Source organism: Felis catus, chromosome D2, assembly GCF_018350175.1.
Source record: "Felis catus isolate Fca126 chromosome D2, F.catus_Fca126_mat1.0, whole genome shotgun sequence".
Classification (NCBI taxonomy): domain Eukaryota; kingdom Metazoa; phylum Chordata; class Mammalia; order Carnivora; family Felidae; genus Felis; species Felis catus.
In genome coordinates this window covers 51238371-51261575 of record NC_058378.1, presented here as the reverse complement: position 1 = coordinate 51261575, position 23205 = coordinate 51238371, and the positions used below count along the sequence as shown (strand labels likewise).

At 43.3% G+C, this 23205-nt stretch overlaps 1 protein-coding gene across 18 annotated transcripts in view; it reads left to right on the top strand.

The window, feature by feature from the left end:
* The first annotated feature begins 252 nt into the window (after nucleotides 1-252).
* HTR7 (5-hydroxytryptamine receptor 7) overlaps nucleotides 253-23205 on the top strand; it is a 139628-nt gene continuing 116675 nt past the window's right edge. For 15 of the 18 annotated variants that reach the window (XM_045040396.1, XM_045040386.1, XM_045040395.1 and 12 more), the window contains exon 1: nucleotides 253-1096. In XM_045040396.1, the coding sequence (XP_044896331.1) occupies nucleotides 552-1096 (545 nt within the window). In that variant the 5' untranslated portion in view covers nucleotides 253-551. The remainder of the gene's footprint in view (nucleotides 1097-23205) is intronic. The other 3 variants (XM_045040398.1, XM_023240711.2, XM_019814076.3) reach the window with 3 other exon arrangements.

Below are 23205 nucleotides of genomic sequence, written 5' to 3'. Positions count from 1 at the left end.
GAGGCGCGGGAGAGGCGGCGGCCCGACACAGCCGGGGAAACCCGTCCCGGGAGCCCGAGGGGCGCGGGCAGCGGCGGCGGCGGCGGCGGCGGCGGCGGCGGCGGGGACGCGGCGCGGCTGCCGCAGGGGAGCGGCGGCGGCGGCGGCGGCGGCGGCGGCGGGCGCGAGGGGCGGGGCGCACTCCGCAACTTCTGCCGCTGCCTCCCGGGCGCGCTCGGCCGAGGCGCGCGGCTGCTGCGGGCTGCGGGCTGCGGGGCGGCCAGCCGAGCCGTGCCCACCGGCCCGCGAGCCGCGCGTCCCGGGCGTCCGTCGGTGCCGGAGGCGCCTCCCGCAGGGAGACTCGGCGCGGCCGCGCTCCCGCGTGGTCCGCAGCGGCTGGGGGCCCGGGACGTGCCGGGCCGCGAGGCCGAGCCGAGGCGCCCCCCAGCGGCCGGCGCCGGCCCCATGGCTGCGCCGGGCGGAGCGGAACCGGCGAGGTGAAGCCCCCGGGCCGGTGGCCGGAGCGCGTGGCGGGGGCGCCGGCTCCATGGGCAGCAGCGCACAGCGGCACGATGATGGACGTTAACAGCAGCGGCCGCCCGGACCTCTACGGGCACCTCCGCTCTTTGCTCCTGCCGGAGGTGGGGCGCGGGCTGCCGGACCTGAGCCCCGACGGCGCCGGCCCGGTCGCGGGCTCCTGGGCGCCTCACCTGCTGCGCGGGGTCCCAGAGGTGACCGCCAGCCCGGTGCCCACCTGGGACGCGCCGCCGGACAATGCCTCCGGCTGCTGGGAGCAGATCAACTACGGCAGAGCCGAGAAAGTTGTGATCGGTTCCATCCTGACGCTCATCACGCTGCTGACGATCGCCGGCAACTGCCTGGTGGTGATCTCGGTGTGCTTCGTCAAGAAGCTCCGCCAGCCCTCCAACTACCTGATCGTGTCCCTGGCGCTGGCCGACCTCTCGGTGGCCGTGGCGGTCATGCCCTTCGTCAGCGTCACCGACCTCATCGGGGGCAAGTGGATCTTTGGCCACTTCTTCTGCAACGTCTTCATCGCCATGGACGTCATGTGCTGCACGGCCTCGATCATGACCCTGTGCGTGATCAGCATCGACAGGTAAGGTAAGGGCCGGGCCGCCCGGTCCCGGGGTCCGCCTGGGGATGTGCGGGCTGCTCCCCCCCCTTCCCCCGGCGTTTGCCTTTCTTAGGAGGATAAGCCAGACCCCTCGGAGGGATAAAGGGCTGCGCCTAAAATATCAACCCCCACACACCAACCGAGCAACTTCAGTTACAGCATAGCCTATATACACCTTTAAAAGAAGAGTCCAAAATGTTCTAGTTTACTGTAGTGAGGATTTTAAGACCAAAGTTAAAGTATTTTAAGCATTAGCAGTTCCACCAGGGGGTCCCTTGGCTTGGTTTTCAGACGGAAGGGATTTGATCCTCTCTGAACTTGACAAACCCTTGCTGTGAGCCTGGAAGTGTCATTTCTTACTTTAAGAAATCAGTCGTTGAAAAGCCTCCTTGTTTCCTGATTTTGGGAGCTGCTCCCCAGGGCCAGTGAAGGAACTGAAGATGGTTCCAGAATTGGGGGTTCTACATGTCGGAACGTTGCACTCCTATGATTGCTGATTCTGAATCTCATGCTTTTGGAAGTCTGATTTTAGTGTTTGGCATCGCTGTCTGTATCCCGCAGGCGTGCTGACTGGAGCCTAACTCCGTATCTGAATGGTTGGTTCTAGCCCTTCATCATATCTCTTGGGAATCTTCTCTTGAGAACTCCCCAGTGGAGTAATTGAAACAGAGGCTGACCATCTGTCAGAGATGCTGGGGGAAAAATTCCTGTCCTGGGTGTCGGATCCGGCTAGGAGACCCCAGGGTTTCTTCAGACTCTAGGATTGCAGAATTCTGCAGTGGAGCATCTTTGGTCCTAGAAATACAGTGCAACTGACAGCTTGAAGTATGGTCCCAGTGCTCTTTGGCCACACAATAACACTGTGTTTCTCTTGAAACTGAAATATTAAACCTTAATATTCACCCACATAATTCTGATGTTTTAAAAGTAGCACAGGACTGGCATCCTGTTGTGTTTAATGATACAGAGAAATGATTGCTTATTTTCTTTGTGGACCTACAGAACCTTTAAATGTGTAAACCTTTCAGCACAGAAGAAATAATTGGTGGCTCCACATTTAAAATGACAGTGCCTCAAAGGATGGTGTAGCACGAAACTGAGATTTTCTTCCTTTTCCTCCCTGTAAACACTGCTATTTGTGGTTTGTTGATGTTTAACATGTTCTCCTATTTTACTGCTTGACCAGGGTTTAGAATTACTGAAGAAAGGGGGTGATAGGAAAGGGGTATTTTCAAGAAAAAAAGATATATTGTATCTGCGTTTAAAGATCTAGGTTATTTTTAAAAAATTGATCCTGCCATTTTCTATATCATGCTAGGTAGGAGCCTCCGACAGCAAACAAGGAATTAGTTTTTAGAGTAGTGCGTGAACAGCATATATAAGAATATTAGCTCTAAACTTGACAGCTGAAGTTCTGAATTACTGTAGTTAAGAATGACAAAAACATATGCACTCACAGTCTGGCTGTGGCAACAGGAACTAGGAGAGTGCACTCAATATACATAGTAAGTATATACATGAATTGTAAGCATAAAAATTGGACCGCTAAGCCTGTCTGAGCTTCGTGCATGAATGCAGTCCTTTTAAATGGAATTTAGTGTAATGCAACAAATGTTAATTTATGGTGCAAGAAGTACATTTATAATTTTTTCATTTCATAATTGATACTAACTCGTGTCCTAACACAGCCAGTGCTTCTGTTCTGCTGGGCACGTTCAGGTTTGGCTTGGGACGACCCTGAGGTTCCTATATATGAGCCAAAGGCTTTCTTCACTCAGTGTGCACATGTGACTTACCAGCAAGCAGCAGGATGTCTCAGATACAGAGAGGTTAATCCTTCTTGGCGAGAGCCTCTAATTTCTTTGTCACGTATATCCTTACAATTGTCACAAATTGTGATATTACATAGGGAGATAGATTCTGTCTCCTTATTTCCTCCTATTAAGAAGTGTCCCATTGGTGAATTCTGCTTAAAAATTATTTTAGAGGAGGAACATATCATTTTTTTAGATAAATGAAAAACTTAACACTGGAAGAAGACACAGATTGCTTTTCTTCCAAGAACACACAGAAATAAAAATGAGAAAAAATAAAAAAAAAGAAATAAAAAATAAATTAAAAAAATGAGAAAAAAGAAAATGTGTTTGATGTCTAAGGTGAATTATTTCTTTTTTTCTTTTGTAAAGTTTATTTATTTTGAGAGAGACAGAGAGCTAGTGCAGGGGTGGAGGAGGGACAGAGAGAGAAGGAGAGAGAGAGAGAGAGAGAGAGAGAGAGAGAGAGAGAGAATCCTAAGCAGGCTCCACGCTGTCAGCACAGAGCCTGGCTTGGGGCTCGATCCCACAACAGTGAGATCATGACCCGAGCCCAAGTAAAGTGTCGGATGCTTAACCAACTGAGCCACACAGGTGCCCCTAAGGTGAATTCTTTCTAAAGAGGTTGTTTTCTTCAGTTCCATTGTAGAATATGACCAACGATACAAAAATGTGCTAAGAAAATATGAAAAATTTTAGTCTTCATTTATCCATTCCATCTTGAGTTCAAGGTTAGGTTACAGTGTGCTTTGTGCAGCATAATTAAAGATGAATAATAATCTTGCTTTTGAGCTCTTACTGTATTACAAGAGTTTGGCTATCTATTGAGCATTTCATTTATCCAAAATGGAGCCTTTGATTTTTCTTAGCCACACCCCACCTCATCTGGATGCTTTTCTAGCCTTTTCCAATGCAATTTCATGCCATTCTTCTTAGGTGGCCGCATTCCCTTCCCCATCCTCTTCAGATAATGAATGATTCATGATCATTGAAAAAGTAACAGTTATTGGATGGGAACGCTGTAATCCTTCCACTACCAAACAGTCTTTCACGTTATATCTGTACCTGTTTTTATTTCAGTCCAGTTAAAAAATGAGATGATATTGTGTCCTGGCCAAGGCCAAACCACCTACACCTCACATCTTCCCATCTCCTTTTACCCCAAGGATTTTGTTCCTTCCTTGATCCCTCCTCTCTTGTCTTCAGTGTTTTCTCTCAATGGGCCAAGCTTGATCTTCTGTTTCCTTTTGGCCTCACTTCTCCCTCCAGTAACTGGAGTTAAGCTGCTCAAAGAACTGTGCCCACAACCTGTCTTTGTTTCCTTCCTCCTCAGGTAGGTAAGTTTGACACTTATCAGGTCTACTGGAATATTTTAACTCGCCTTCCTAGCTTCACTTCTGTCCACCCTGCATCCATTTGCCCATAAAGAAGCTAGAATGATCTCTTTATAAAAAAAAATTGTTTAAAAAAAATTGATTCTAAGTGAGATAACATTTACATGTAGTGAAATGCAAAGATAATAAATACATAGTCTGATGAGTTTTGACAAATGTCTGTACCCATATAGCCAACACTCCAGCCAGGATGTAGAATATTTTTATAATTTCAGAAAGTTCCCTTGTACCCCTATTAGAATGATCTTTTTTTATTTTTATTTTTATTTTTATTTTTTTAACGTTTATTTATTTTGGAGACAGAGAGAGACAGAGAATGAACGGGGGAGGGGCAGAGAGAGAGGGAGACACAGAATCGGAAGCAGGCTCCAGGCTCCGAGCCATCAGCCCAGAGCCCGACGCGGGGCTCGAACTCACGGACCGCGAGATCGTGACCGGAGCTGAAGTCGGATGCTTAACCGGCTGAGCCACCCAGGCACCCCTAGAATGATCTTTTAAAAATAGAAATCACATTATATTTTATATGTAGTTCAAAAACATGCAAAACAGTTCTATATGTTGTTTAGGTGAGCTTATCTAAGGAGTAAAGGAAAAAATAGTGCAGAGGAATGGAGAACACCAAATTCATAAGAGTGGTTATCTCTGGTGGGGTGGATGGAGGTGTCATGAGGGACTAGCTCACGGAACTATACTGGTAATGTTTTGTTTCTAATTCTAATGGTTGATACAGTCTTGTTTTTCTTTGTATAACTTTCCGTATGTCCGAAATACATTTTTAAATGTCTTTTGGAAATACATATGGGAAATGAATAAGCCTAAGCGTAGAGCATGCTGAGTTTCTACAAAGTGAACACCTTAGTGTCGTCTGCCACTAGATCAAGAAATTGAATATTACAACCTTCTGCCCCTTTCCAGTTTCTGCTGCTCCCAAGGATGACTGTTGTCCTGACTTTTTAGCATCATGAATGAGTTTTACTTGGTTAGAACCTCATATAAAGGGAATAGTAGAGTATGTACTCTTAAAAAAAGTTTTTTTAATGTTTATTTATTTTTGAGAGATAGAGACAGAGACAGAGGGCAAGCAGGGGAGGGGCAGATAGAAAGGGAGACACAGAATCTGAAGCAGCCTCCAGGCTCTGAGCTGTCAGCACAGAGCCTGACGTGGTGCTCGAACTCATGAACCGCGAGGGATCATGACCTGAGTTAAAGTCAGACGCTTAACCGACTGAGCCACCCAGGAGCCCCTATATAGAGAATATACTCTTAATTCTGGCTTCTTTTGCTCAGTATATGTGTGATTCATCCATAGATTTTAGTCTGTCAGTATTTTATTTATTTGGTGAATAGTATTCCAGTTATCTTGCTTATCAATTCACCTGTAGATAGACATTTGAATTGTTTCTAGTTTCTGGTTATTACTAATAGTGCCACTATAAACATTTATTTATACGCATGTCATTTTGTGGACATGTTTACATTTCTTTTGGATAAATATTATGCTGTATAGTAATGTACCTTATTGTGTTTTATTTATCCCCTTACATCTTTTGTGTTGTTGTCATCATGCATTTTAATCTACATATTTAAAAGATCTAATCTATTATTTTTGTTATTTTAAACAGTTAATAGCCACTCTTATTTACCCACATGTTTAGCTTTGCTTTGCTCTACATTACCGTGTTTTTATCTGGGATCATTTTCTTCTGCCCAGTTAAACTTTTATTAGAATTTTTTAAATTAATTAATTAATTAATTTTTTAATGTTTGTTTATTTTTGAGAGAGACAGAGACAGAATGGGAGCGGAGGAGGGGCAGAGAGAGAGGGAGACACAGAATCTGAAATAGGATCCAGGCTCCGAGCTGTCAGCACAGAACCCAACGTGGGGCTCGAACTCAGGAGCTGCGAGATCATGACCTGAGCCGAAGTCAGTCGCCCAACTGACTGAGCCATCCAGGCACCCCTCATTTGCATTTTTTTAAATGACGGTTTGCTGGTAATAAGTCCTCTCAGATTTTACTTATTTGAAAATGTCTTAATTTTGCCATCATTTTTGAATGACATTTTCTCCGAGTATGTAATTCTATATTTGAGGGTTTTTTTTTTAGCACTTTAAAACATCATTCCATTGTCTTCAGGCTTCCATCATTTCTGTTGAAAAATCAGCCATTAACCAACATTATTATTATTCCTTTGAAGATAATGTGTCTTTTTTTCTTCTGGCTGTTTTAGGATTTTCTCTTTGTCTTTAGTTTTTATTAGTTTTTCTGTGCTGTTCCCAGGTCTGGCATTATTGATTAATTTTTGCTGTTTATTTGCTGTCAGCCCTGGGTGAGGTTCTTAGTAATTTTTGTACTTCTGCATTGATATCTCCAATCAGTTGGATATTATCTTTTTAAATAATTTTATTGTCTCATTCTTTCTCTCTTCTTCTGTGTCTCAAATTTACGTAATTTGGAACTTTTACTCTTATCACACATGTCTCTTACACTCTATTTTCCATTTTCCATTTTCCTCTGTGCTTCATTTTTACAAAAGTCTTGACCTGCCTTCCAATTTATTAATCATCTCTTCTCGTATGTCTAATCTGTTGGTCAGCATTATTTATTCAGTTATTAATTTCACACTCCTAGAAATTTCATTTGCTTCTTTTTTTTTTCTGTATTTGATCTTTTTTGTTGATTTGAATTCTCTGCCTTTTCATGTAATTTCTCCTTCTTGTTATTACATTCTTGAGTATACATAGGCTCTTTTTATACTAATTCCAGTATCTGAATCACTTGTGGTTGCTTTGTGTGTGATCTGTTTCAGTTTTTTAACTCTGGATTTTGGGTCTATGTCTTGGCATGCCTAGTACATTTGATTATACACTCAACATTTTTTATGAAGAATTATAGATGCTGTAGATGATGTTATTTTCCTCCAGAGAAAATAGCTGGTAGGCAGGCATATTGGTGGAATGATTATTGTAATCCAATTAGGGTTTGTGTTACTATAGACTGTGTTTTAGTGTTGATAGAGTTCTGTCTGCCACTGGCTGATGCCTCTTTCTGGGATGTAGCCTTCTTGGGATTTCAGCTGAGAGCAGGGGGTGTTCCCAGTGACTTCTCCCCCTGGCTTGTTCAGTACTCTATTCTCTCCTCAGCACTGTAGATTGCTAAAACTCCCACTGAAAGCCTTTTGGGAAAAGGAAAGCCTTCTTCCTTGGCTTCTTAGCCTCCTGCCCTATGCAACTTCAGAATGCAACCAATGTCTTGAGGGGAATACCAGCCAAGTGTTGGGCTTAGTTTTCTGCCCCTTCCTTATTACTGGGATGTTGGCCTCTGAGGTCTTTAATTTTGTCTTTCTGTCCTCAAGAGATTACCAATATGTCTTCTGACATTGTTGCCTCTTCACAAGCAGCTCTGCTGAGGTTTTTTGCCTGATCCTCAGCCCCTTTCCCTCACCTAGTTTTGGCAAATATCTCAAGGGAAAGAGTGCCTGCAGGATTTTGACTCACTGCTCTGTGGTTCTGTTTTCTCCAGGATTATTTTGTTTTCCTTAATTCCTGGTTGTCTCAAGAATTCTGTGGTGGCTACAAGCAGGGGTGTGTGTGTGTGTGTGTGTGTGTGTGTGTGTGTGTGTGTGTCTTTGTGCTTTATCAAGCTTTTTTAGTTGTTTCAGCGGAAGCATTGGTCTGAAGCATCAAGTAGCTTCATCATAGCTAGAAGTGGATGTGTGCCTGAGATATTTTAAATATATACAAATACAGAGTACAATTATGTAAATTGCTCTTCTGAAAACCTTTCATTGGCTTTTCATTTCACTGGGAATAAAATGGAAAGTGTTTAGCACATCCATAAGGTCTCTGCTTTGTTTCTGCCTCACTTGTCAATGACAGTTTGTACCAGAGTCCATGTTGCTTTGCAACGTATAGTCCCACTGATCTTTTCAGTTTCTCCATCAGGCCCATTCCATGCAAACCCACCAACTAACATATTTGCAAAACTATGATTTCATGTCTGGAGTTCTAGTTCCTAATATATCTGTTCCCTAATATATATATTTTTTTATCCCAAGTTGGGAAGCTTAAAAGCGTTTAATGCTCTAGAAGGGCAACCATTAAAATCTCTGAAAAATACTAAGTATTGACAAGGATGTAGAACGAAGGGCACTTCCGTACATTACTAGTAGGATGGTGAATTGGTAAATCATTTTGAACATAGTTTGGCATTATTGTGTGTGGTTAAACATACATGCACCCTACGATTTTGCTATTTTACCATGAGGTATATATCAAAGAGATTCTTGTCACCAAAAGTCTTGTACAGGAATATTTGTAATATCCACAAACTTGGAATCCTAAAACTTGAAATAATATATATGTGTATCAATAATAGAATGGATAAATAAATTGTGCTACATTTACACAATAGAATACTATTCAATAGTGGTTATCCAACTTGAGCATGTATCAGAACTATCTGGAGAGCTTATTGAAACACAGACTGCTGGGTCCTACCCCAAGAGTTTCTAATTCAGTAAGTCTGGGGGGAGCCAAATAATTTGCATTTCAAGCAAATTCCCAGATGATTCTGAGGCTCCTGCGTTGGGGGCCCTCCTTAGAGAACCATTACCATATGGTAATGAAAATGAACAAACTGGTTAAAACAAATCTCACAAAGTAACTTAAACAATATTTGGTTATAAAAATTTGCAACATATTTAAAAGTGAAGGGTATAGTATGAAGAATCTAATGTGTCCATTGCCTGGCTTCAACAGTGATCAATTTATGGCCAATTTATTCAACATATCCTTTGCAGCTCCTCCAATCTTCACAGTATTTTAAATCAAATTTTCAATGTCATGTCGTTGCATCCATAAATACTTTGGGGTCACAAACACAATGATGAGCAGAAGCCGCAGAGTCCCAAAGAACACGTATAATGCAATTCCATTATGATAAAAATTTGAAACAAACAACCCTGCTTAGAAACCTACGTAAGTGGAAATTTTATAAAGGAAAGGAAAGAACTATATATCATGAGAACTAGGAGAGTGATTACTTCTGGGCATGCTTCTGAAGTGCTATCATGTTTTATGTCTTGACTGTAGTGGTAATTTCATGAGTGTTTATTTTTAAAATTACTGTAAAAGCATCCATGTATGTTCTAGGTGATTTCCTGCATGTATCTTTTGTTTTATAATCAAAAGGGCAAAAGGATTTATTTGACGACATCTTGTGAGGTGTATCTGGATTTACATCAATCAGATGGATGGTTAATCTGAGCCGGTGCAGTTACTGTTCCAGTGCTGTCAGCGACCATTCCTTTTTTTAGCTTCGTGTGTGAGGGCAGGGGTCATCTTTGGGCTGTTAACAGTTAAAGGAACTCATCTGTATTTGCAGGAGCCATAACCCTTAGTTCTGACTGGGGTCTGGCTGGAGTCTTGCTTCCTCGCCAGGTACTGTGACTCATTCACTTTGACGATGTGAGTTGTGCTCTTGGCTTTAATTCTGCTATGATCAGCAGCACAGGGTGCGTTCTGGCTTCTCTGGATTGCCTTTTTTTTTTTTTGAAGAAGTCATCCTTGCTCATCTCTAAATTAATTTTCAGCTTGTAGATACACTTTATGAGTTGATGGAATCCTCTTCTTCCTTTGCTACGAAAGGGTGAGAGGGAGGAGATTAAGCAGGTCTTCCTCTCTTTTGTGAGTGACAGTTCCCATAAACTACTTTTTAAAAAATGTTCATTAATTTTTGATTGAGAGAGAGCATGCGCATGCACACACAAGTGGGGGAGGGGCAGAGAGAGAGAGAGAGAGAGAGAGAGAGAGGGGAATAGAGGTTCCAAAGGGGGCTCCGGGCTGACGGCAGAAAGCCCAATGTGGGGCTCGAACTCACCAACTGAGCCGAAGTTGGACGCTTAACCAGTTGAACCACCCAGGCGCCCCATGTAAATATATTTAAGGAAAAGAGTAGAAGTTTAGGTGTGGCCGCGATGGACTTAAATCCTGACCGAGGTCTCAGGAGAAATGTTGAATTACACTGGTGATCGAAGGGCAGGAGAGTTTCCAGGCAAGGGGAACAGCAGATGCCAAGAGGCTGGAGGCAGTGAATCAGTCTGTGAGTGAACTTACAGACAGGGAGCCAGAAGGCATCCACGTGAGGAAGAGCCCAAGTCTGCTTGTGGCAGATGCTGCTGGTTGCCTTTTCTTGACGCCCGTCACCCCCTTCCTCCTCAGTTACAGGAATTCCTGTTTTCACCTGGGAATATGGCTGCCCGTGATAAAGTCTACATTTTCTCGTCTCCCCTGCAGCTAGGTGTGGCCATGTTACCAAATTTTGGCTCCAGAGATGTTAGTAGAAGTATTGTGTTTCAGCTTCTTGGAAACTTCTTTCAAGACATTTGGTGTGGGCCTTCTTCCTCTTTTTGTTTGTCTTTGCTTCCATCTTGTCTCCTGGAATTTAAGTATGGTGACTGGAGGTCTCGCTGTCATCTTGGTCGACAGAGGGCCACACTGGGGAAGGAGGAACAGCGTGCTGGAAGGGTAGCCTGGACCCTGGAGGGCTGTGGATTCCACAGGGTTGCTAGAATCCTGACTTCTTAGTAATGGGTGAACAGATACCATTATTTTGTCTCTCACAACTGCTGAAGGTGCCAGTTTCTTACCCCACTCGCTTGTCCTTCCCATGGATGTCCACATGTATACATCGTAAAACATCATTGAGGGTATCACAGTACCATTCTTTTTTGGAAACCCTGTAGGAATAACAACTACCATTTTTGAGAGCCTTTTGTGCTCCATAAATTCCTAGAGACTTGACATATAATATCTCATTTAATCTTCATAGCAAAGGTGTTTAGTGAGTGTCGGTAAGGGTGTTTATTTACTGTCTGTCATTGAATGTCTCTGCTGGACGAAGAGGAACAAGAGAGAGTGTGAGCATTTTTAATCCCATTCTGTAGATGAGGAAGCTAAGGGAACACACACCTTCTGTGTGGGAGGAACAGCGTCTACCCCATGGGTTCCCCTATATCACTGTAGCCATTTCTTGGTGCATGAGGAGAACAGTCAAGGCCCTTTATAATTTAACTCCAGCCTCCCTTATAGCCTCAGTCTGACTAACTCCATCATAGGCCCCTCCCTCTCAATGTGTCAGAACAGAGCTAATGCTCTCACCCCCCAAACTTGTTCTTCTTCCAGTGTTCCCATCCCAATTGGTGACATCATTCTGTACCCATTTGCTTTGCTAGACATTTGGGTACCATCTTTGAAACTTCCCATTCAGCCCCCCACTCTCACCATCCAATCACCAAGTCCTGCTGATTATCCTTTCACTTTCCTTCTCCCCACTGCCATGTCCAGGAACTCAACCCAAGCCTCTATCATCTTTCATATGGACCACTCAATGTAGCCTCCCAGGGGGCTCCCTGTATCTACTGCCCCACGTTAATGCAGCATGTGTAACCCCAGCTAAAGATTAGAGTCACCTGGGCAATTAAAAAACTAGCAATTCTTGGAGAGAGAGATCCTGATTTAATTGGTCTGGGTGGGCCTGGGTAGCAGTATGTTTGAAGATACCACCCAGGTGATTCTAATGTGTAGCCAGATGGAGAACCCCCGAGTTAGGATGATCTTTTAAAAAGGCAGACGCAGGGGGGCACCTGAGTGGCTCAGTCAGTTGAGCGTCCGACTTCAGCTCAGGTCATGATCTCATGGTCCATGAGTTCTCGCCCCATGTCAGGCTTGTGCTGCTTCAGATTCTGCATCTCCCTCTTTCTCTGTTCCTTCCCTTCTCCTGCTCTTTCCCTCTCTCTCAAAAATAAGTAAACATTAAAAAAATTTAAAAAGGCAAATGTAGGGGCATCTGGGTGGCTCAGTCGGTTGAGCATCTGACTCTTGATTTCTGTTTGGGTCATGATCTCACAGCCTTGAGATCAAGCCCCACATTGGGCTCCATGCTGAGTGTGGGGCCTGCTCGGGATACTCTCTCTCCGTATCTGCCTCTCCTTCTCTCTTTGTGTCTTTCAAAATAAATAAATGGGAAATAACTTTAAAGTAAAAAAAAAAAAATGAAAAAGCAAATGTGATTTTATTTGTGGTTCCCGAGCTTACCTGCACTTTAGAATCACCTAGGAATCTTCAGAAAATTCCACAGCGCACACCCAGGGCATCATAAGCCCAACTAATGCACAGTCTCACGGGGTAGGACTCATGCACCCCTATTTTGGAAGCTCCAGTCTAGTCCAATGTGCAGACGGGTTTGGGCACTACTCCATGATGGTGTTTTCCTGCTTCTTTAATGGGTTAATGAGTTCCCCTACTCTTGAGATAAGGTCCTGAATGTTTAATGTGACCTAAAAGATTATACAATTTGACCTCTGCCTTAGTTCACTAGATTAGGGGTTGGTAAACATTTTTCTGTAAAAGGCTAGATAAATATTTCCATAAATACTTCAGGCTTGTGTGCCATGTGGTCCCCGTTGTAACTACTCTGCCACTGTAGTTTGAACATAGACAATTTGTAGATGAATGGTAGTGGCTGTGTGCTAATAAAACTTTACTTATGGGTACTGAAATTTGAGTTTCATGAATTTTCACATCTCATTAAATATTCTTCCTTCTTATTTGTTCAACTTTTTAAAAATATAAAAACCATTCTTAGCTGGGGTTGCTATACAAAAACAGGCAGGCCACATGTGACCTGCTGCAGTCTGCCAACTTTTGCCCAAGATTTGATTCAATTCACTTTTATACCCATCTGTCTATCTCCCTATCTATCTGCCTACCTACCTATCTCCCCCAAGTCCTGAATATTCTGGCAACCTTTTTGTTTTTTTTCCTCCAATTCCTTGACATTTTGATGTTCAGGGCCTTCACAGGTCTTTTTATTGTACCCCCTGCCTCATCCCCCCACACTGTTCTACCTCTTTGGCTGGCTAATTTTTACCACTTTTCAGACAGGTCCTTGATTAGATGTTACTGTCCCATGCAAGTTTCCTAGAATCTCCAGATTGTCTTAAACAGTCTTTTTTTCTTACTAACTGCATTTTTTCTTACTAACACTCACCTCAATTTGTAAGGAATGGTTTGTGAAATTAACTGTAATGAACACATGATTTGTGGGATCAATCATCCATACACTCTGCATGGCAGGATGTCCTCTTGGAGACTGTGTCCCCATCCCCAGCATAGTACTTAGCACATGGTAGGTGTTTAGTTAATCATGGTGGGTTGAGTTGAGAAGGTTGGGTACCTCATATTCTCAAAGGTCCAGCAGACCTTGACTTCTTATTCTCCAGCATTCTGTGAAACCTTCTTGGTGATAACGTAGAAGTTTCCTTGGGAAACCAAGTTAGGATCTGGAGATTGCTGGAACAGTAGTGGTACGGAGGCAGTGGGATAGCCCCAATGGGTTGTCCTATCCAGCTGTGGTAGGCTAGTGAGTCACTCTCTGCTCTCCATACATATGCAGAACACTGACTTTAACAAAGCCCTAGTGATATGAATCCTTAGCAGTTTAGAGCCACGGATTGTGTCTTTATTATCACCATTGTTGTGCCGTGAAGCAGACGGAAATGCAGGCAAAATTGAATGAAAATCCCAGAGCCTTTTTCTTTCAGCCGAAAGACACATTTGCAGCCAAGCTCACACATCCTAGAAGGAGAGCGACAGGTATCAGGCAGGAAGATGCTTCCCAAGTAGCAGAGCACAGTAACTGGCTGTTGCGATATTATTTGTTGAGTGCACACTGTGGGCCTGGTCTGCTGCCAGGGGCTTCATGTAATTCATCTCATCTCATCCCCATGACCACTCCAGGGGCACTCTCATTCTGGCCACCTGTGTGATGAGCAAAGGGAAGCTCATAGAGGTTAAATGCCTTGCCCAAGAACACACAAGAAGAAAGTAGTGGGATCACAGTTGGCTGGGAAAATGACTGACTTAGGTCTTTTGGGCCCGAAGGGTGTTGCCTTTGGAATATCATCAAGCACTAGATAGTTTCTGCTGCCTTCCACAGAGGACAGCGATGACAGTAATTATGTTAGCCTAAGTGCAGAGCCTCTCACCTAATATCCTAGGGGCCAGGTGTGTCTTGGCACCCTCTCCTCCGTTGCTGATCCAGGATGTCTCCACTCCAGGCCATCTGTTAGCTTTTGGGTTGGGGTTAGGGTAAGTCATTACGGAATATCAGGATCTGCTTCTTCACAGGTTTAAGATGGACTCTTGAGCAGCAGGTCCTAATAGAGAGCCAGGTGTGTGTGTGTGTGTGTGTGTGTGTGTGTGTGTGTGTGTGAGAGAGAGAGAGAGAGAGAGAGAGAGAGAGAGAGAGGGAGGAAGAGAGGAGAGAGAGGATGCATGAGCAAGCTAGAGGAGATGGTGGAGCTGAGATTTCTTTAATAGGCAAATCCTTGTTATTTGTCTACTAGATATTTAAGTACTGGGGGGGATACAGAGGTGGGTAAATACATGGCCCCATCTTCAAGAGGTTGTCGAGTTGAGCATAAATTAAGATTATTTATTCACATATTAGAAAATTTGGACCCTTAAAAAGGTAGCTTATACCTTTGCTTTGCAGTCAATCCCTGTGAGCGATGACCTTTTTGGAAGAGTTTGAGTCATTTAGCTTCTGGTTGCAAACAATTGGTTTGTTTGAGTGCTTCCATCAATAAAAACCCAGGTACTCTGGTCTGTTTTTTGAATAGTCTTTCTGTGCCTAAAGAATTCTTGCTGAGGACCGCTGCAAAATGATGGCTCCCGGGTCAGACCTAAATGCTCACTCTTCCGATGTTGTAGTGAAGCACAGGTTGACCGCCTCTGGGGACAGAGCAGCTGGGGGACCTGGGGGGCACATTGCCAGTGCATCTATGTGGGGAGCTTTATTTTGGCCCATTTTGCCAGTTTGCATTCTCACTCTGATCATGGGCTCTGTTATGATTCACATTCCTGAACATTCTATATTTCTGGGCATTCTGATAATATTTTCTGCTCTTTCAGAGAATGGTAGCTGGATAGCTTTCTTCCTTCCAAATGGTTCTTTCATCTGGAACATCCACCAGAACCACCCACTCGCAAGGGACTGCGAGTATTAATGCTTAAACCTGAGAGACTTCAATGGTGTGCTCCAGTCCAGCTATAATCTATCTGGTCCAGTTGCCTGAATGCACGTTCTGTATGTTTGGTTTGAAAAAGTCTCTGATATTCTCAATAAAAGTCTTTGAAAATTCTTCCATTGTGATAAGTAGATTGCCTTGTGCTTTCATACTTGATTGTTTTGGGGATACTGCTGGCCCCTGCCACTCTGGCTTCCTTTCTGGGTCACAAAGGCAATAGTCCTTTAAAAGCAACTTCTTAACATATCACAATTGTTTTTTCTTATTGTGGGAGTCATAGGGGATTCATCTATTCACTTCTTCAACCTTTAATTGATTGATTACTCAGTCTTCATTAGTTACTCTTCTGTATCCTAAACAAGGCAAATAAGGTCTCTCTCTCTCTCTTGGATCTTATATTCTAGCAAGAATAAATAGGACACAGAAATGTTTTTTAAAAGCACACTAATTCATTGGTAATATGTGCCATATGGAGAATTAAAACAGAGCAACATATGGATTAGAGAGGGTACTCATGGAAGACCTTTCTGGAGAGGTGACATATGCACTAGATGTAAGTAACGTGGTGGAGCTGGCTCTGTGAAGATCAGGAGGAAGAACACTCTGGAAAGGCACCAGCTGGTCAAGGCCTTGGACCAGGTGATTGGAGTAGGGGATCACGGGAAAGCCTGGAAGGAAACGCAAGTAGAGCAGTGGTCACGAATTATGTTGGGATTTGGGCCAGGTGGAGTTTGGATTTTATGCCACGTGCAGTGGATCCATTGCAGAGTTTGGAGTGTAGGGTGACATGATCCCATTTACAATTTTAATAGTTCACTATGGTTACTTCGTGGAGAATGGATTGGAGAAGGGTAAGACTGCAAGCTGGGAGACCAATTGGAAGGCTTCTGCAGTAGTCAAGAGAAGAGATAACTGGGAATGGCGAAGATGGAGAAAAGTGGAGGGATGCAAGGTGTGTTGATGGTGCATCTGCAGGACTCAGGGTTGGACGTGGGGAGTGAGGGACAGAGAAGAATAAAGGGTGAGTGCTTTGGGCTCAAGCTACCCAGTAGCTTTCACAGATGCTGTTTACTGACTTTCACAGTCCGTAAACAGGAATGAGGTTTAGTGACTGTGAAAGTAGTAGGACTGGCGGTAAAAATCAAGAGTCCAACTTTGGATGATAAGTTTGGTCTTGGTGGACATTTTGATGTAAGTGGTTAGAGTTCCAGAGAGAATTCAGGACTAGAGATCCAAATTTGGATGTCATTGTAAGTGATATTTAAAGGCATAGGATGGGAGAGAATAGATAGGAACAGGGGCCTGGATACCAAGCCTTAGGGAGAGAAAACTTTGAGAGGTCAAGAGGAGAGGAGAGGTTAGCAACATTTAAAAAGGGATGGTCAGTGCAATATGAGGAACACCTGGAGAATGTGCCATCGTGGAAATTAAGGGAAGTGTATTTTGAAAAAGACAGAATATCAACTATGTCAAATGGTGTTGCAAGGCCAGGCCAGAAAAATGGCCAATTTGGTGATCTTGAGGCCTAGTCGTCCTGAGTAGTTTCAATGGAGCAGTGGAATGGAAGCCCAGATGGAGTGAGGCAGAGATGATGAGAGGAAAGACGTGGAGACAGTGACTAGAAAAAGATCTTTCAAGAAGTTTCACTGATAGCTACTTAACCTGGGAGTCAGGCAACCTACATTTGAGCTCTGCGTCTGCTGCGTTGTATCCTAGTGATAATTCTTTAAGTACACGTGTTAAGTTCCATGACAATGGGCGAGAACTTTGACTTTGTTTTTTACTTCTACTGCTTCTGCACCTACAAAATTCCTAGCACACAGTGGGTGCTTAATCATTAGCTGAATGAATGGATGGATGAATTAATGAATATCCTACTAGAGCAGAAACCCTTTAGCTCAAGACTGTGTCTAATTCATCATCTACAGGCTCATGTAGACCAGGCGGGATGCAAACATACTCCTCAATGAATAAATGTATCTGGTAAACTTGGGAGTAAAATAAGGCAGTTTGGGTTAGGAAAGGTCCCAGAGAATGGGACAGGATACAGATTCTGTCTCTGTGATTCCTGTGACCTTACATAAGTCACTATACCTTATCTCTAAACCTCATTCCTCATAATGATATAAATATCTCCATGGAGTTAATATGAGGAATAAATAAGATTATATCCAAGAAGAGTTCAGCTGAGGGCTTGCCTCTTATAAAATGCCCACAGATTGAGAGCATTGTTATTATTACTATTATTCATGTCCAACTCTGGGCTGTGGTGGGGACTTGAGTTCTGCCAGCCAGTCAGGACATCATCCTGGGGTTAGAGCTGTTTGAATTGGAAGGCTTACTGGTGCCCTTCTTGACTCTCCTGTCTTCTTTCATTCTGAAAGTGATAAGCAAATCAAGTCTGCCTGCAGGAAGAGTCTGTGTGGGGTCTTGATGAGGCTTCAGGGAATGCCAGCCTGCCCCCAAACCACCCTACCTGTCCATTGATGCCGGAAATAGGGGCTAAAGTCAATTTCGTGATTAAGTTCAGACACTGCTTGAGGCAAGTCAGGGACTTGAATTTCTTCATGCTGGGGTGTGTTCAGTGGGTCAGTCAGGAAGGGTAAACAGCTGGTACCTTACATAATGTTGTAGATAATGGGGAGAAGGTGGTTGGTGGCGCATCATCCCCCGTCAGATGACATCCTAGCTGTCTCCTGCTTTTGCTCTTTCTGTGTGTACTTCCTGAGTGTCACAGAAAGTATGGGGGCTGTTTCTGTTTTTCCTGAATATACCACATCCTCCCTTGCCTCTGTATCCTAATAGCTGTTGTCTCCTCTGCCTGGAATGCTCTCGCCTTTCCTCCTATTTCCTAAACATTCTTCAAGATTCAGCTAACACATCATGGTCTCTAGGACGCTATCCCTGACACCGAGGTCTGAGTTGGGTTCTCTTCGCACACTCTCCCTTAGCACCCTGAAATTCATTCTCTATTATCATCATGCTGAAATGTACCTGTTTATATTTCTTCCCCTGCCTCATATACCAAATGCTGAGGTCCTTGGGGACAGGGGCATCTTATTCATCTCTGTTTGTTCCCAGCTTCTATTGGCATGTGGAAGGTGCTCAGTAAATATGTGATGCGTAAGCGAGTGAATAAATGAATGAATGAAGCAAGCAAGCAAAAAATTGACTTATTTAATTGGGTCTTGGGTCTGAAACAAGTAGGCAGGGAAAATGAGGGACATAGAAGCCACGCCATTTATGATTCAGTTCTGCTCTGGTAGGCCTCGTTTCCTTTCTCCCTGAGTGGGGACCTCATCGTAGCTGCCAGGAGCATTTTCTTCTGACTTTGAAGGCACAGTTCTGCTTCACACGATTTATAAAGTCACTGTGGATTTCATTTTCAGGATGTTCTGTCATTAAGGTCTATTTGTAAAGGTGGCCAACATAACAGAGTTTTTAACTGCATGGTGCATTACATGAACATCCCCAGCAACCTTATGGGGTTAGCATCTGAGTCCCAGAGGCAAGACTAGATGCTGGAAATAGTATAATGGGATCCACTACAGCTATGGATAATTCAAATCCACTTGCACAAAAGGGGAAATCACATAATAAAATGTAACCTTGCCTCCAGAGCCTCTCATTGCTTTATCTTGGGTGAGTCAGAGGCATTTTTACATTTCCGCATTGGTTCCTGTCTTGATTCTTCTTCCAGGGAATAGCTCCTATCCTGGTAAATTCCTAAGAGACTGTTATTAGATTTCCCTCAAATATCACTTCTGTGTAAATTATGATAAAAATGCCCCCAAATTCTTCCCATTCTTTTATGCACATGCCTTTCGTGTGAGACTTTACAGCCCTTGTCACATTGACTCTAGGCTTGGCCTTACACCTTGCTTTGGCTAATGGGACTTTAGCAAACATGACTGAGGTGGAGACTTGAAAAGAGCATGTGTGCTGGAACTTGCCTACCTTTGCTGCCTTGGGGGACCCTGTGACTACTACCATGTGAAGAAGCCTATGCTGGGTGATGAGAGACTCATGGCTTAGTCCCCCTATTTCCTTGGCTGCCAGTCCCCAGTCAGGCAGATGAGATTTTCATGAGCTGCTATCACCTGACCACAGACACGAGAAAACCCACTTGGGATGAACTGAATCTTCCGGGACCAGAACAGTGCAGCTGACCTACAGAATAGCAAGCTGAATATATGGCTGGTGTTTAAACCTCAAGGTTTTAAAGTAGTTTGTTGCACAGCAGAAGCTAATGGATAGCAAGCCTTCAGTGATCTGATCCCTTCTCTTCCCATAGTGATTTGTTCATGTTACGGCACAATGTCCGTCATGTTCTCTGGATGATTGTTTATGAGTCTGTCTCTCCCAGTAGACCTTGGGTACTCCAAGAGCAAAAGCAATGTCTGGAGGGCTGGTAGGATTTGGCCACCTGACGCCTTCCCCAGGGCCAGGGACCAAGAACGCACTCTGGAAATGTGGGCGGGCTGGACGAATGTGTGCACAGCTCGGTTGTGATGTCTTAGAATCTTGGCTTCTGCAGCACCAACAGCCTCTTTACTAATTTCTTCCCCTCTCTCCAGCTAGGTATACAAAATGTGATGTTCTCTCTACTCTTAACATTTTGTATTTCCATACTCTCTTTTATAGTCATGGTGGTATCTTACCCATCCTTATAATTTCTTAAGTGTATCTATAGGTAATAGCAAAGTCCCCCAGGTTTTTAAAAAATGGGATTATGTAGTCACAAAAGACACTAGCCAAAATGAAGCTTTTTGAAAAGAATCCAAGTTTCCTTTTTATAATTATATTTTTCAAATGGCATTATGTGATGATTGATTTTTATTTTATTTAGATTTGATTTGATTTTCGCTGTGTAAGATTTATATTTTCAAAATGAACAGTTTTCCACTGAAAGCTATTAATTTCCTTCTGTCTAAGGTGATGACTCTTCAAACAAATTCATTTTGTGGTTGTAACTTCAGTAAAAATCCCTGCTCAATTGTTGGCATTTTAGGAACCCTAGAAAGTTGTGTGAAAGGAATCCTCAGAGTCAGAATGAAGGAAGAGAAAGGTAACGCAGGTAAAAGTCATTAACAGTTGCTAAGAAATTTTTGTTAGATAAGTGCCCAGTGAAGGATTAAACATTACCCTGTAGCTGTAGGACTCTGTGCTACGTGCTGACCATTTCATTGACTCGTCCCAATAGTCTTGTGCACTAGGTTCTGTTACTCCCATTTTACAAATATGGAAAAGCTTAGATAATTTCATCAGGTTACTCAGGGTCAGAATCTGGAATCAAACTTGGGTATGCGTGATTCCAGAGCTGATGTCTTAACTCTTATGCTTCACGGAGAAGGGAATCGAAAGTATGGTCTGTTCCTGGTAGATTATGTGTCTTCTTTTGAAGACAAAAATCAAATAACGTACCTAGACCTTGGAGGTTCACCTAGGGCCACATCAGCATCTTGAAATATTCTGTACAGTGATAGGATAGGGGTTGGCCTTGGTGTGTGTGTTGGTCCTTACCTACCCCTGATTGTCCAGAAGTTCCAGGTTTGGCATGCCAGAGGTCAAGTGGGGTCAAGTTGTCCCCCCCCAGATTACCAGACAAACAGAATGAGAGAATATTAAAACTGGAAGGGACTTGCGCTAGTTCAGATCTCCGGGTCTACTCTCTACTTTGCTCTGCTCTGCTCTCTTCCCTGGGAAACCGATATGCTCTGTGGCTTCTAGTTGGGTTCAGCTGGTGGCAAGGTTAGGGAAGATATGATATCAAAGGGAGATCCTACCCTTCCTGAGGGTCACCTTGTACTTACTGTGCTCCTTCACTGGAAGTCACTGTTCCCCTCAAGGTGGCTCTTGCTACCTGACTCCTTCCTTCTGGGTCCTGTAGCTGCCTCCTGCCCTCCTCCCTTTCCATGTGGGGTGATGATTGTTCTATTGCTGCACTGTCCTTTATAGCTCCCCTACCCCTGCTCATACCTCTGTAGTTTCCCTGAATTATCCTAATTTGAGGGTGCAATTTATTTCTTGCTGAGATTTTGATTGATATAAACTTCTAGAGATCACGTAGTCCAGCCTTCATGTTTTATAAAGAGAAAACCGAAGCACAGAGACAGTAAGTGCCTGCCTGAAGCAACTGAGTGCTAAGTGGCAGAACCAGAACTTGGAAGGCACATCGGACTAATATCTTATCCAGTGATTCTCCCATAAGCCCAGGTGAGGAAAGACCAGTGAATGCCACTATATTAGTTGAGACAGTTGCTTATTTTATTTCCTTTTCTTGTAGAACAAGAACTTAACTGAGTCACGTTTTCCTGTAATGACTCTGGCCCAGGTTATTGCTCAACTGTAATTGGGCAACTTGTTAGCAATGGCTTTGGCCTTAATCTTGGACGCTCCAGAATGAAAAGTGCCATGAATGGGCTTCTGTGTTTATCTGGTTATATATTTAAAAGCAGTGTAGGCAGATGGTTTGTGTGTGAGTGTAATTAACATCTTTCAGGACACATGGTTTTTGTTCTTTAGGAAACATGGGGTTTTCATTAGCTCAGGAATGCCCACAAACCACAGTGGCAGTGAATCAGGTTCTTACCGTCAAGGGAAGAATACCGTCACGCTGTTTATCAGTAGCATCATTGAATGGTATTCATGCTGGAATTACTGAAACTTGGCTTTTGCCAATGTGCTGGCTCAAGATAAACAGTCAACATTTGTTGAATGATTTAATGATGAATATTCATATTGTCGATGAGCAGGAAATAGTAAAATTATCAGTAGCACCTACTCTGTCTAGAGTACTGCTCATTAATTCTTTGACTTCTGAGGCGTTCTCTGTTGGTGGTTGACACCTAATGAAATTAATTAGAATTCTGATGCCCTGACTCTCTTTATTTTTTATTTTCTGTTCATTTTGCATACCAATGATGACGTAGAAAGCGTTACATCTGGAATCCAAAGGTCCTGCTTTGAGGTCTCATTCTGTCACTTCCTTACTAACTGTAAGATATCATTTCACTTTCTTTGAGCCTCAATTTCCACATTGTGGAGTTGGGTTGATAATACCTTTCTCATAGGATATTTTGGTGGCAAAAATCAAAATGTATGTGCAAGGGTACTTTTTTGTAAGTGGAGAATGATGCTTAGCTGTAGTATTAGGATGTTATAACTGCCTTTGAAATGATAGACTTGGTGGGACTATGGGTCCTATGTTGACGTTCTGATCCGTGTGTGTTTTACTAGTTCAGATGCTTGGAATCTCCCAGTATCTGTGAAGCTCGCTTGTAATTGTTATGATTCTAAAGAGACAACTCAAGAAATGGTCAGAAAGCACGTTTCCTGGAGTGGATTTCCCATGCTGTGGGCTGTGCCTGTCTGACAGCATCCGGGTCCTTGCTCCAAGAAGTAATGATCTGAATTCGTGCTCAACTCTCTTCCCCTTGAAGCTTTCTCCCTCAACACTTCTTCCTCTCTTTTGCCCACCCCCCCAATAACAAAACAATATCTAAAAGCTACCACTCCCTTAAGCTTCCTGAGAACTACTTGAGAGATCTTTATTATTTTATGATGCAAAACAAATTATTTCCCATCAATCTCTATCTCACTCATCAGATTAATCTTGAGCCTTCCCTTTCACAACTTAAGTCTGCATCATCTTGAGGAAAAAATTCCCCCCCCCCGACATGAATTCTGCACTTTCTCAAAATGCAGAAGCAGCTGGAGTTAAGTATTTCTTCCTTTTAAAAAATAGCAGATTTTCCTTCCTGGTAAATGTAGATGTGAGTATGATTAATA